General features: G+C 27.9%; 1 protein-coding gene across 2 annotated transcripts; it reads left to right on the forward strand.

Moving 5' to 3' along the window:
- The first annotated feature begins 9,000 nt into the window (after window positions 1-9,000).
- Window positions 9,001-12,724, forward strand: LOC109810706 (uncharacterized). 2 transcript variants are annotated; one of them, XM_020374244.3, is made up of 6 exons: window positions 9,001-9,550; window positions 10,234-10,790; window positions 10,896-10,954; window positions 11,896-11,994; window positions 12,087-12,263; window positions 12,370-12,724. In XM_020374244.3, the coding sequence occupies exons 1-6, from the start codon at window positions 9,081-9,083 to the stop codon at window positions 12,409-12,411; spliced, it is 1,404 nt and encodes a 467-aa protein (XP_020229833.1). In that variant the 5' UTR covers window positions 9,001-9,080; the 3' UTR covers window positions 12,412-12,724. The 2 variants fall into 2 exon arrangements, with proteins under 2 accessions (XP_020229833.1, XP_020229834.1); XM_020374245.3 differs by having other exon boundaries at window positions 10,273-10,790.
- The last annotated feature ends 1,542 nt before the right edge of the window (window positions 12,725-14,266 follow it).

Here is a 14,266-nt window from a genome sequence, read left to right on the forward strand (position 1 = left end):
TAAGAGTTAATCACCTATACATTGTTTAGTGTAAAAAATTTTTACACTAACAACCAATTATATCTCTTAATTGTGTCATGTCACTATAAACACATTTACTTTTAACAGTGACATGACACAATTAAGAGATATAATTGGTTGCCAGTGTAAAAAAACTTTACACTGGCAATGTATAAATGATTAACTCATAAAATAATATATAATTACTTAAGATTAATATATAAACAATACCTATATATATATATATATATATACACAATAATACATGTAAAATTTTAAACAACTAAAGATATAAAATAACTACACAAGTATATAAACTATGTATAGTAATCCAGTATCGAATATTAATCATAAATTATCAGTCAAACAATTCTACCAAAAGCAACCACATTAAAGCAGTCTCAACAAATCAACTCTATCATCACTAGCATGGCCACAAAAAATTATGTCTTGCCTCCAACTAATCTTGTACTACTCAAACATGATCATTGTAGTTCAACTATCAGGAAAACATGTAAGGGTAAACTAAATTTCAAATGAATCAACATATGACAAGTATAGATGAAATACAACTATACTACCAAAAACATGTAAACCATCCAACATGCACCTCATGGTTTGCATCATACAACACTTAACATGTCATCAACAAGTTTAAAAAGCAAACAACTTAAGCAAAACAAACTTACACCACAACCATGTCATACAACCATATAATCACCAAAGCATATGAACAACATCAAGTAATGTCACATATAAGCATACACCTCAACCAATGTGTCGTTACGCATTCACTTACGAAGATCTCCTACACCAAGATGAGTAGTTTAAATGACCTAACCCTATTGAACCAATTGATCTTTTTCACGCCTTTCACATAGATCAAAAGTTGATTGGGATACCAATCTCTACACATGATTTCTTGAATGTACAAGGTTGGGGGCAATAATCCCTAACTAAATACTAGAAAGAGCATAGTATTTGAAGGGTAGTTGACATACTAATTCCATAATATGTTTATTAATGCTAAGGTCATGGTAGGTTCACACCCAAGCTATCCTAACCCTGACAAGAATACTTGACCTTCCTAGTTTTAGTGACAAAACCCAAGAAACCATGTTGTGTTATGAATTTTTATCCAAATTTGTTGTCGATCTAGTAAACTCAGAAAAATTGTATTGTTAAGTTGGTTCAGTAGGGTTAAGCCACTTAAATTATTCACCCGTGTTGTAAGAGTAACTATTTTGCTGTGTTGCTTAACTGACAACCTGATTTTATGTTTTCAATACTAGATTACTGTATTGACGAAATTCTACACACACATATATGTTTTAATCATGACAAATCTTATGAACAAAAATCATAAGCCTTATGAGTATTTATGCTACTGATGAGTTTGCTTGGTGTATTCAAAATATCAATTAAAGTAAACTCAAGATTGATTTAGAATGACACTTAAAAGATGGATGAGAAAAAACAAGTTTAAACCAAACAAAATAAATCAATATGCCATAAATATAATAATGAAGTTTCAAAATATAGAACTCAAAATGGATGTCTCAATTATGCACTAAATATTGAAAATCTTTAAAAGACTATAAAGTCCATTTGTGTGATATCTTGAGCTCTAAGAATTCATTTGAGGAGATCTTAGTGGCTACGAAAAGCCTGAATAAGTATTTACATTCTTCATGGAGAAGTCAATAACTTATATGAATTAGATCATATACAAAATTATAAAAGAAGTTGTATATAATGTTGATCTTGACTGCAAAACATAATTGTTGTATTTTGCACATATCTTAAGTCTTAAATGTGATCTTGAGACAAACTTTGTGGTTATGAAAATCTATAATAGTTATCTATAACCTTTATGAAGAACTCGTGCACTAGAAAAGTCTATATCATATTTATTAATTATAGACAACTTTAAAATAAATGCATGTAAAATAACTACATGTGTAAATATTTGTGACTTATTAATATTAACATAGGAAATTGTAAAGACATAGTAAAATATTAATCATAACCAGATATAAATTATATTAATTATTAATTATAGACAAACATTAATAACCCTAAACTTGAATTTAAAAAAAGTTATTTTCCCTTTAATGACTATTCTTATATATATTTAGACACGTCCTATAAAAAAAAAATACATAGAAATTAGTACATATCATAGAAAAAAGTACTTAATTATAAATATTTTTTTTAAAATATTTAAATACATTTAAACTAAGATATAAATATATATATATATATATATATATATATATATATATATATATATATATATATATATATATTCTTTGATGAGATCCAACTTACGACATCCAAATTATGATTGATTAATATTTTTGTTCCATAGAAAATATTTGATACCCTCGTTAAGCTTATAATGAGCATGATATTCTAGGTTTTTTTTTATAATGAATTCAATTATGATATTGTTATTGAATGAATATATTTTATTTTTGAAATAAATTATTTAATTAAGTGAAATTATATTTTAAATTAAATATCATAATTTAAGTATAATTTTATTAAATTAAACTATATAAAAAACTAATATAACTTATACACAACTATCATGATAAGAAAAAAAGTTAGATATCGTATTACACAAATTAACAAAATAAAATTTGCATTATATTGACATTGAATGCATATACATAAAATTATAATAATTTCAACATTTTAAATTTTATGTATTAATATCGGTATAAATTTTTTATTGATTAAGTAAATTAACCAATAATTTTTTTATAATTATTATGACTTAATTTAACGTAATTATACTAAAAATCAATAATAAATTTATCATCTACACAACAACTTGTGGTGCAATTGGATTATTATTATTATTATTATTATTATTATTATTATTATTATTATTATTATTATTATTATTATTATTATTATTATTATTATTATTATTATTATTATTATTATTATTATTATTATTATTACAAAAATTGGATTACAATATAAAATTGGTTAATTGGTATATACATTATTTATTCTAATTTTAATAAATTTGTTATTAAACTTAATAACCATTAATTATCAGTCAGTTGAAAAAGCGGTGCTCCAAGTGTGGCTGTAAAATCAATACCTAAATTCCATCGTGATGGTGGAGGCCACCTAATAATGATTTATAAAGCACATGCACTTCTTGGCACAACCAAGAATACATTCTTATAGTCATATAAGATCTCTTATGGATTATCTTGAGGAATCTTTTAGGGCATATATATGCTAGTGCATGAATATAGAGGTATAGACGGGTATGAATAATCTGTAAATTTAAATTGATTCAATAAATTTAGTTTGAATTTTTCTTTTTAATATTTAGATCAAATTTAACTCAATTTGATATTTTACGAGTTGAGTAATAAATTTTGTATTTTCAATTCATAATTTAATTCATCCTAATAATATATAATAATAATAATATTTAAATAATTACTTACTTAGAATAATAATTATTGTCACTCTTATTTAATAATGTGTTTTATATTTTTAAGTTGATAAAATTATAATAGTGTAACATATTGATAAAATTTATTTTGTATTAATTAATATTGATTGTTTAAGTTAAAAATAACATAGTAAATTAACAAATTTATTTTAAAATTTAGTTTGTATTATTATTTATTTTATGAGTTAATAACATTGTATTTATAGTAAGGTATTAAATGATTTATATTTATTTTAAAATATTAAATTTTTTATAAATAAATAAATAAATTTAATTATATTGATTTAATTGACCGAATCTAATTTAACTTGATCGATAAAATTTGATTGAATTAGATTTATAAAAAAAATTATACAAATCCAACTCAATTCAACCGATTAAATTTTAATTAAATCAAATAATTGATTCATACAAATTCGATACGTACACTTAAATCCGAAACACTTACAGGTACTATGCATGATATGAGAAGATGGAAATGGGGCCATAATTTAATTAGCTTTTCGTGATTGAACAAGAATGGCATGCGTGAACAACCTTTGTACCCATATGTAACATTCAACCGGTGGGGATGGTTTTGAAAGAGATCAATTCATGATGTACCTCCTAACCCAAATCTTTTATTTAGTTTGTCATTTTGATTACATGTTACGTACGACCATGTTGAAATTTCAACTAGAAAGAAGAAAATTGTGCATGGAAGAAGGGAAAGGTGGAAGACCAATGATATGAGAGAAATGCAACCTTTGACTTGCTTTTGCTATTTTACACCGAGGACATGCATGATGAAGGTGTTTTTACTTTTCACATGCAAAGGCCACAAGAAACGCTTCATGTTTGCTTCAGGACTCAACTGTCAATGATTTTGTTTTTCTTTTCTCACCCGTTTAATCATAAAAATTTGAGAGAAACTAATTAACAAAGCTTATGGGTAACCAGCAATGTGAATTGAAAATAAATCATTTTTAAAATTTATACAATAATTTCAATTATCCAGTCATACACACTGTTTAAATACTGTCAATGTTACACTATTTTCAACTTTAAGAAATCATTAATAATGAAGTTAGGATATATATGGTACAAGATATTATCATGAAATGAAAAAGAAAAAGTAACCCTCACTAGCTAGCTCCATCCTATTTCCAGTCCTCATCAAAAATACATCCAAAGAGGTCAAAGTATAAAACACTATTTTTCAATTGAACAGTAACTATATATAATATTCTATCGGGAAACTCGTATATATCAACGTCAACCGATATCATACCTTATATCTGATGAAACTACTTTACAAAATAAGAAATCGAAAGTTTCATTATTAAGGAGAAAAACACTTTAAGATTATCAAACGTCGTCTCCTCCTATAAAAAGATAATTTAAAATTTACACTTTTCGACTTCTGAGTGGTGCGTGCTTCAAATCAAAATTCACTTCATGACTGCGCAATAATATATATATATATATATACCTTCTCATACTTATTAAAAATATAGATCAAACCTTACTCGGCGAGCACAAGAACCAAAATATCTTAGTATATATTATTTGATACGTTGGTCTTTGAATTGAAAAGTACTCGAAAATGAAGGATACTTGAGCAACAAAAATAAATCGTGAACAGCTCTCAGTCCAACAACTATTGATCAATTTTGTTGTTGCTCATTCACTATTCAATTCAACGTCTAGATTTTTATATCATACCTGTTGTCCTCGTCAGTTATCCCTTGAAACAGTTCAGGGCATTATGATCCTCTCATTTGATGTCTGGAAGATGAGGACGACATTGCAATATTGCACAGTAAACATGTGTTTCATTATGGAAATTAATATATATCACTGTATTCCTTTGTCATTTTCCTCATGCATGGTAAATATCATGTTTAATTATAGAAATATTACTCTGTTCCTTTGTCATCGCATGCATGTAGATTCTAGAGCTGACGTGTTAGTTCTTGTCTATACTTATCTCAATGTCTGAAAGTATCTAAATTAAATATCTTATTATAAAAGAAAATAAATGTGTGCTGATTTTGAGCTTATTTTTATATAAATTAAAAATATTTTTAAGAGTTTTTTTACTAAAAATAAAAAGTTATTTTTAGTAGAGAAATTTTAAAAACAATATATTCTAATCTTGTACTTAAACATGTAGGAGTGTAAGTGGGTTCGATTAGGTTAAATTTGGATAAATCTATTATTTGATTCGATCAAAATTTAACAAATTGGATTGAATTGGATTTATACTTTTATTTTTGAAATCTAACCCAATTCAACCTAATCACGGACAAATTGGATTGGATTGACATAATTAGATTTATTTATTTATTTTAAATTTTAAATATTTTATATTAAATATAAATTATTTAATATTTTGTTACAAATACGATATTATCGATTCATAAAATAAATAATGATATAAACTAAGTTTTTAAATAAATTTATTGATTTATTATATTATTATTAGCTAAAAAAATTAGTATTAATACAAAATAAAATGTAAAATAAATATATTGTATTGTTACTATATTATTAATTAAAAACACAAAATTCATTACTAAACAAGAGTAACAAAAAATATTATCCTTAACAAGTGATCATTCAAATACTAATTATTTATTATTATTATTATTATTATTATTTATTATATATGATTGGATTTAGTTGAATTATGAATAAAAAAATACAAAACTCGTTATTTAATCTATACAATGTCAGATTTTTATACCATATTGGATTGGATCTCACTCCAATTTTGAAAAAGTCTAATCTAAACTCACTAAATTGATTTGGATCAAATCAAACTCACAAGTTATCCTTGTCCACTTACACATACTAACATGTTGTTTCCATTTAATTCTCTATTTCTTTAAAAGTTTGGAATTTTCTATATATTTATGTATCAGTGTCTGAAATATCTTATATATAAAGGAAGATAGACTTACTGATTTTTTTTAGCTAAATCTACACATGTTGGAAAGTTTGGCTCTGTCTGTCTCAAAGTCTGAAGTGCAGATTTTTCCAGCTAAATCTACACTTGTTTGAAAATTTGGCACACGCCTGATTGTATCTTATGTGCGTATAAAAGAATTGAATAGATTTAACTGAGATAAAAATGGCAAAGTTGAAAGAAGGAAAACACACTTTAGCTGGTTTTAACTGTTTTTTTGGTGAAATTTTTTATTTAGCAAGTACTCAAGAGGTACCTATAGTCGTATCTCAAATATTATTAGTGACATAGCCAATCGTGTATCCCATTTTTTTAAAATTAAAATTTAATAAGTAAGAGATAAAATTATATAAATATTGTTTTCCTTTTCAATGAGTTCTTTTTATATTTTCTTAATTTTTAATTAATAGTAAAGGACGTTATAAACCGAATATATATACTATATATTAACATCCCCTCTCACACATAATGGGATGTCAAGGCTATCTAAGCCTTGACTTTGAGCACGTTAATATGCATTTTTAAACGGCCAATTACAATGGAGAAAGAAGAAAACTAAAAAAGAAAAAATGAAAACCAGAATGATTAGGCCACTAGGGTTATAGTTGGTGATAGTCTTACATCACCTCACCTCAAAATCAAAAGTATATAGATTACGATCTCTAAATGGAATAAGTAAAGGGTGAGGTGAGGCTGATCTCAAATCAACTTAAGCATGCATTGTCCCCTTTTGAGGCATCAACCATCCAACTTTTGTTCACTTTTTCTTCTTCATGCTATATACACAAATTCACACTTGTGACATTTTCAGCCAATGCCCTCCATTAAAAGCAATAATTATTAGTATTCTTGGATACTCGCTTGCTTACCCATTGAATTGAATGATTTTTATCCTCACATTGTTTCCCCAAAGTTCAAAATTATACACTCCAAAATAATGGCATGATCGGGGGCATGAAGACAACCGAAAGGGTAACACAGAATCGCATGCCCCACCCAGAAAGAAAATCAAAAGCATGGTGCAAAAAGGAGGAAAAGAAAACACAACCCTCATTATGATGTCTGTGGGGACTTCATTTCCAGCATAAGCCTCTTTCCAGGTAATCCCAACATGCATTTTCCTTCAATTATCACACACCATTTGCAAACAATGCTAGGATCCATACAACCAAATCATAAACCATGTTTACTTAGCTAACCTTTTTCTTTTTCACAAATAATTTCTATCCTAGTGTGTCAATATAGAAATAGTACACTTAAAGTTAAAAGGTAAATAATTTTGAGTTTATTTTTCATGCATGCATGATGATGAATATGTAGAATCAAATATATCAATTAATTAAAAATGATCTTAATCATAAATATTTCTCATTTGAAAAGATTGTAATTTAACAGAATCTACAATCAAACTTACACTACAACAAAATTTGTTATTAACGACAATTATTTAATGATAATAATTTAATTGTCGCTATATATAAAATATTAATAGCTAATATATAATAGTCACTAAAAATATATTTATATTACACTAAAATTTATTATTAGCGACAATTATTTATTAGAAAAAACTTAAGTCCCACATCGATTAGAGATAAGATAATTAAATAGTATAAGTAAATAATAATTATCACCTTACAGGTTCATTTTATAGGGTTGACTCCTAATTCACTATTCTAAATTGGTATCAAATCATCCATTATTACCAAATTCAATAGTGTTATAAAATAATTAGAGAGTAACTTTCACCTTATAAATCTTACATTTCTTAAGAGACAAGATAATTAAAAAATATATAAATAAAAGACAACTCCCATCTTACAAATTTCACATCAAGCAGAGATAAAAAAAAGTATATAAGTTATGAATTTAGAAAAGGAAATTATAGGAATAAATTATTTAAAGTAAAAGAGACAATCGAAAAAAATAACTTTTAATAGCCTTTAAAATGACTACTAGAATTGCCACTAAAAAAAATAAGTTTTTCTAACAATTTAATAGATCTTTACCAGCATTTTATATAAATGTCGGTAATAATATTAATGACACTGAATATACCAACCTTTATTTAAATGCTGATAAAAAAATAATGACCATTTATATAATCACTAAATAATAAATTAATTGTCAAAAAAAATTAATTTGTCTAGTATTAAGTCACCATGTATCTGCTCCAACTCTCGCCCCAAAGTTAATCATAGTGATTGGAGAAGAGTTAACAATATAGTATGCGAATGGTCTTAATTAATTCCGATACATTGCACTTAAAGATAATCAAGTGCATTTTAATTAAATTCAATTAATTTAAACACAAATATTTTATATATAATTTAAGTAAAAAATATGGCATACAACTACTTTTTAATATATCTATAAATAATGTGAAAAGTATAAAAGGGTAAAACGAGTTAACAATATATCGTAGTAGGAAAAAAAGTGTAGAAGTCAATCAATGTCTTTTTCACAAATCTCTTTCTTCCTTCAAACTTTTTTCTTTTTTAATTTCTTTTTGTGTGTAGTGCTCTTCCAAGTTCCAACTATCTCTCTATATATATATATATTAGAGTTAAGCTCCATTTCAAACAATAAATAATTAAAAATAAAGCAAACGCTCCACATTGTATTTTCCGGCGAACGACGCCGGAAATGGACGAGTCACAGAGAATCGGCTCCGACTTAATGCGGGGCCTCCCTCGCCTGCGTTCGGTGGAGGACCGCTCATCTTCCCGGCGGCAACGCCCCATCTTCACCGGCGCCGGCGTCGGCCATTCGGAATCCGACGACTTTTCCGACGTATTCGGGGGCCCACCGCGAACCCTCCTGGCGCACAAATTTTCGAGCTCAGGGACGTTTTATGAGGAGATTTTCCGGCGGCCGGAGTTTTCATATCCGGCGGCGAAGGGTGGCCGGAGCTTGCCGGTGTTCAGGATTCCGGCGAGGAATGAGGGGTTTTACAGCGACATATTCGGGTCGGACGATGAGCGGAAATCGAGAGAGCGGTCGAGGTCGCTGTCGAAGGAGAATTCGTCGTCGGCGATGAGTTCGGAAGAGTTAAGCCCTTGCCGGCCGGCGATCGGAGATGACGTGGCACTCTCTGGTTTTGCTTCAAGGCTAAGGTACTGGTAGTAGCAGTGAACCAAGATACCCACTGATAACTCAACTGTTTTTTTTAATTGACATTTATGCCCTTTGTTAATTACATGACAAAACTTATATTTCTTCAACTTATTTTCAGTGGCTGATATAAAAAAGTATTTTTAGAGTTATTGTGGGATTTATATTATTGTTTCACTTTAAAAAAATCATGTTAAACAACTCTTTCTAAGATTTGTTCTTGGTTATATTTGCATATGTACTCTTGTTGTTCTTGATGTGTGGAATGATTGGGATGAGAAGAATTGCTTTTCTAGTAACAGTTAACATATGTTACTTGGTGTTTAATTTAGTTTATTTTTTTAAAAAAATAGTCGTTTAATTTATTAATTTTTAATCGATTTGAAAATAATAAATTATTGTTTTTAAAATAATTGATTTTTGCAATGTTACAATAATGTATGGTGAGCTAAAGTCTCTCCAGATTTAGGCAGTGAAATGTTTTTATCTGCTTTTGATTGGAACTTTAAAGTTTAGGGGTTGCGTTTTCTAATTTCATTATCAATGTTATGCTTGGTTTTGTTTGTTTCATGTTGTTTTATTCTTCAACTATATAGGCTTTGTAGTTTCCACAATAACGTTAATTTTGTAGAATTAGATGGAAGAATAAGAATAAGAATGATTTGGTGAAACTATGGTAATGCAGTAATGGGATTCTGAGGGTTCCTAGTGGTGATTGCTACAGGCCAATCAATGTCTCATGGAGATGGAACTCATCCACTGAGGCTGAGGAACACCCAAGTAAACATGGGGTGCCACTTTTTGCATACAATAATGGTCAAACATTTGAAAATGAATACAAGGAAAACATGAGAAGCTCATATTTAGGATCCTCAAGAAGAGTATCATCCCCAGAAACTGCTAGTCTTGAATCTAATTCATATCAAAGTATCAAAGTATTCACTGATGACTGGGACCTCAATTCTGTTGTCTCTTCAATTTATCAAGAACCTCAGGCAAAATTGTCAGTGCATGATCATGTGCTTTCACAACAAAATGTTGATTTTGATGATGATGATGATGATGATGATGAAGCTATGAGCTCCTATGTCATTGAACTTAACTCCAACCTCAGAAGGGAAGAGTGTGAAGCATCAGACATTGATGAAGCAATTGCATGGGCCAAAGAAAAGTTTCAATCACGAAGCTCTGATGAAGAATCAAGCGTGAGACATGATGGCAATGGGCAAACTGTTGGAACAGGTGAGTTGTCTTAGCTAATGGAATTTTTCATACAATGTTAACATGTTGTGGCCCTGAATTGAGACAAACAATAGCAGACACTTACATTTGTATCTTGTGATGCAGGAAGCTCTGATGCAAGTGAATACCACACTGACAAAATTGGAATAGTTCAAACTCAGGAGGTAATGTATTTGATAACCCTAAAGTATCAGCATATCACATCATATAATTTTTTGGATTATACATGTTTTTATGTCTTGAACTCTTGTCGATTTTGTTTTTTTAGTCTTTGAACAATTTTACTAATTTTACTCCCTAAATTTTTATCAATTTTCACTTTTAGTCATAAAATATTTTTTCCATTTAACATTTTGGTTCCTTCTGACAAATGTTTTTGTTCATAGAGAAAATTTTTAGGAACTTAAACCAAATAAAATTTGTTCATGAACTAAAATAAAATTTGACAAAAGTTTTAGTATTATAAATATATTTAATCCTAATTTATTTTATCCATCGAAATTGAAATTGGTACCAAGAGATTTATAATAACTTAGACACCCAATTCATCTAAATAAACATCCTTAGTTATCAATACAAAGCTTAATCAAATTTTTTAGGTTTAAATTTGTTTTTAGTCCATCAAATTTAAAACTGTTATTTTTAATCTCTATAATTTTTAAAAATCTTGTTTTAATTCTTATACTCAAATTTTATTAGAGAATTTATCAAATACTTTCGTATAAAATTTACCTTCTAGGCCCATGTTAGTGAAAACATCACATTAAAAATAATAATGTTAAATTTGAGAAACTAAAAATAAATTTATTCTAAATTTGAAGGACTAAAATCATATTTAAGTTATTTGTTTTTATGAAAATAAATGTTTGAAATATGATGTCGGGTTGTAATTGAAAAATTAAAATAGGCAATAATCTAATAACAGTTTATATATATATATATATATATTTATTTATTTATTTATATTTACAAGTTTTCTGAAGCAGTTAAAACTTCCATAACTTGAAAAGGCAGTGACCAGTGGTCCATATTAGGATTTTCCTTTTGTGTTCCATTTCTATTTCCTCATAATAAAGCTTATTGATAGCTTGTGCTTTTTCTCCAGAAGCAACAGACAGAGACAGAGAAGTTGGACAGAGATATAAGATTGTGGTCCTCTGGCAATGAAACAGATATAAGGCTACTACTTTCAACACTACATCATGTAAGATTTTCTTTGTTGATGATTTCTTATGAAATCTTGTGTAGTTTTATACCCTTTTGATAATTGACTTGGTTGTATTTTTTCATGACCAGATTCTAAGCCCTGAGAGTGGCTGGTATGCTATTCCTCTTATGAGTCTATTAGAAAGCTCAAAGGTGAAGAAGGGTTATCAGAGAGCAAGGTTATGCCTGCATCCAGACAAACTGCAGCAAAGAGGAGCAACACCACTTCAGAAGTATGTAGCAGAGAAGGCTTTCTCAGTTCTTCAGGTGTGTAAAATTTGTCGACCATATATGGATCAATTATACTTCTGCTTCTACCATTTAAGTTTTTGCACTGAGGAACAATGTTGATTCCAAGTTCACATTGAAACAGGATGCATGGGCCGCATTCATTTCTGAAGATGTTTCCTTCTAACCAGTGGATGATTCTAATTCTTGATAACTCAGTTTTGTCTTGAAATTTGTGGACAGACACCAAGCTTGACATGAAGCAGATATAATCTAAATACATAAAAGTTGAAAATATCAGGTCTTTTGTACAAATAGTTACTGATGGATCTACTGTTCTTTTTATGTTTGTATCATAAGTTGTTTGTTGCTTTAGTAGGCATTTTCTGATGTGGTTAACAGAGTAATTTGATTCGTCTTAGTATTTGATTTGTATATGATGACGTTGAAGCAAAAATTAGTTTGTATGATTCATATGGAATCCTACTATTGCAATTCCATCTCATTGACCAAAGCTAAAATTACATGACCCCTTTCTGCTAGATTAGTACAAGTCCTCACACTCCCCTGATTACAAGATATTATTTTAAGCGCAGGTTTCATACTCTAAATGTTTTAATCTCTTACATTTTATTAGAAAAAAGAAAAACTATTCAATAACCACTTTTTCTTTTAATATAATATTAATACAAAATATCTATTCACTTTACTGATAACTTGGAACGACTTGTTGGTATTAAATAACCAATATTAACACATGTAAATGCAATCAGTAAAATAATTAGAAAATATAACTGTAATGCCTCAAATTCAATTTTCAATTATAAAATTTTGACCGTAAATTTATTCGAAACTTGACAACTAATCATATGATGGTTAACAGGTAGTTATTCTTATTCGCCTGCATGACTATTAGATGCCATTAGATTAAAGAAAGGAGATAATGGAAAATATAGATTCCACTGTAATTGCACTAATTAGAGTTCTAGGACAGTGCTTTTTTATTTTTACTAGGAAAATTAAAGAACACTAGAACAGTGCTTTGCTTGCATAAAAACTCATTATCTCAAGGCCAAAGATTTTCTGTGTTTATATAATATATCAAGTGTGTTTGAACACACGTAAAATACGCGCTGTTGAACAATAAAATCACGTCAAACAACAAAAATAACGAATATGGATTTTCTACAATCACTTCTGTAACTGCATAAATTCTTAACCATAAAAAAGTTATTATACACTAAATAATAGAATATAAATCAAACATTCAAACCCATAGATGGTGACTACATAATCCTACAATTACTTTTGAAGCGAAAGAATGTTGTTCGAGTTAGTGTCTAACATATATAATTGTGTTAAATACTTAGAAAAAGAATTTTGTAGTTTATAATAATTCTATCCGAATCGAATGATATTGAAGATATATATGATCTATAAAAATAAGAGTAAAAACTAAAGGGAACCCTGGTCCAAAAATAAGTGCATGCTATAATTTGTAAATTTTTTTGTGACATGCATCAATATTATTGGCAAGCATTTGTAAACTATTTTTATAATATATATATATATATATATATATATATATATATATATATATATATATAAGGAAAAAAAAAACGAGAAGAGAATAAAGTGCAAATAAAATTTTCTCAACCGAAACACCCAAATAGTCACATTGGAATGCTTAACATATGAATTGATATCCGAGTCTGAGTTTTAGAATTTATTATGAAAGTCACTTTACAAAATTACTACTGATCGTGTATATAAGAATTTTTTTTACTTTATTTTTCTTTTTTATAAGACTATTTTATAATTACTAAAATTTAATGAAATAAACTCGTTTTTGGTCATGATTGAAAAGGTGAATAAATATAATTTTGATTATGTATATAAGAACTTTTTTACTTTATTCCTTCTTTTTTTATAAGATTATTTTATAATTACTAAAAATTAATGACAAGCTCGTTTTTGGTCATGATTGAAAAGATGAATAAATATAATCTTCAAATATTAATTAATTAGATAAAAAAAATTAA

Source organism: Cajanus cajan, chromosome 2 (genome assembly GCF_000230855.2).
Source record: "Cajanus cajan strain Asha chromosome 2, NIPB_CcT2T_4, whole genome shotgun sequence".
In the NCBI taxonomy this organism is placed as follows: Eukaryota; Viridiplantae; Streptophyta; class Magnoliopsida; order Fabales; family Fabaceae; genus Cajanus; species Cajanus cajan.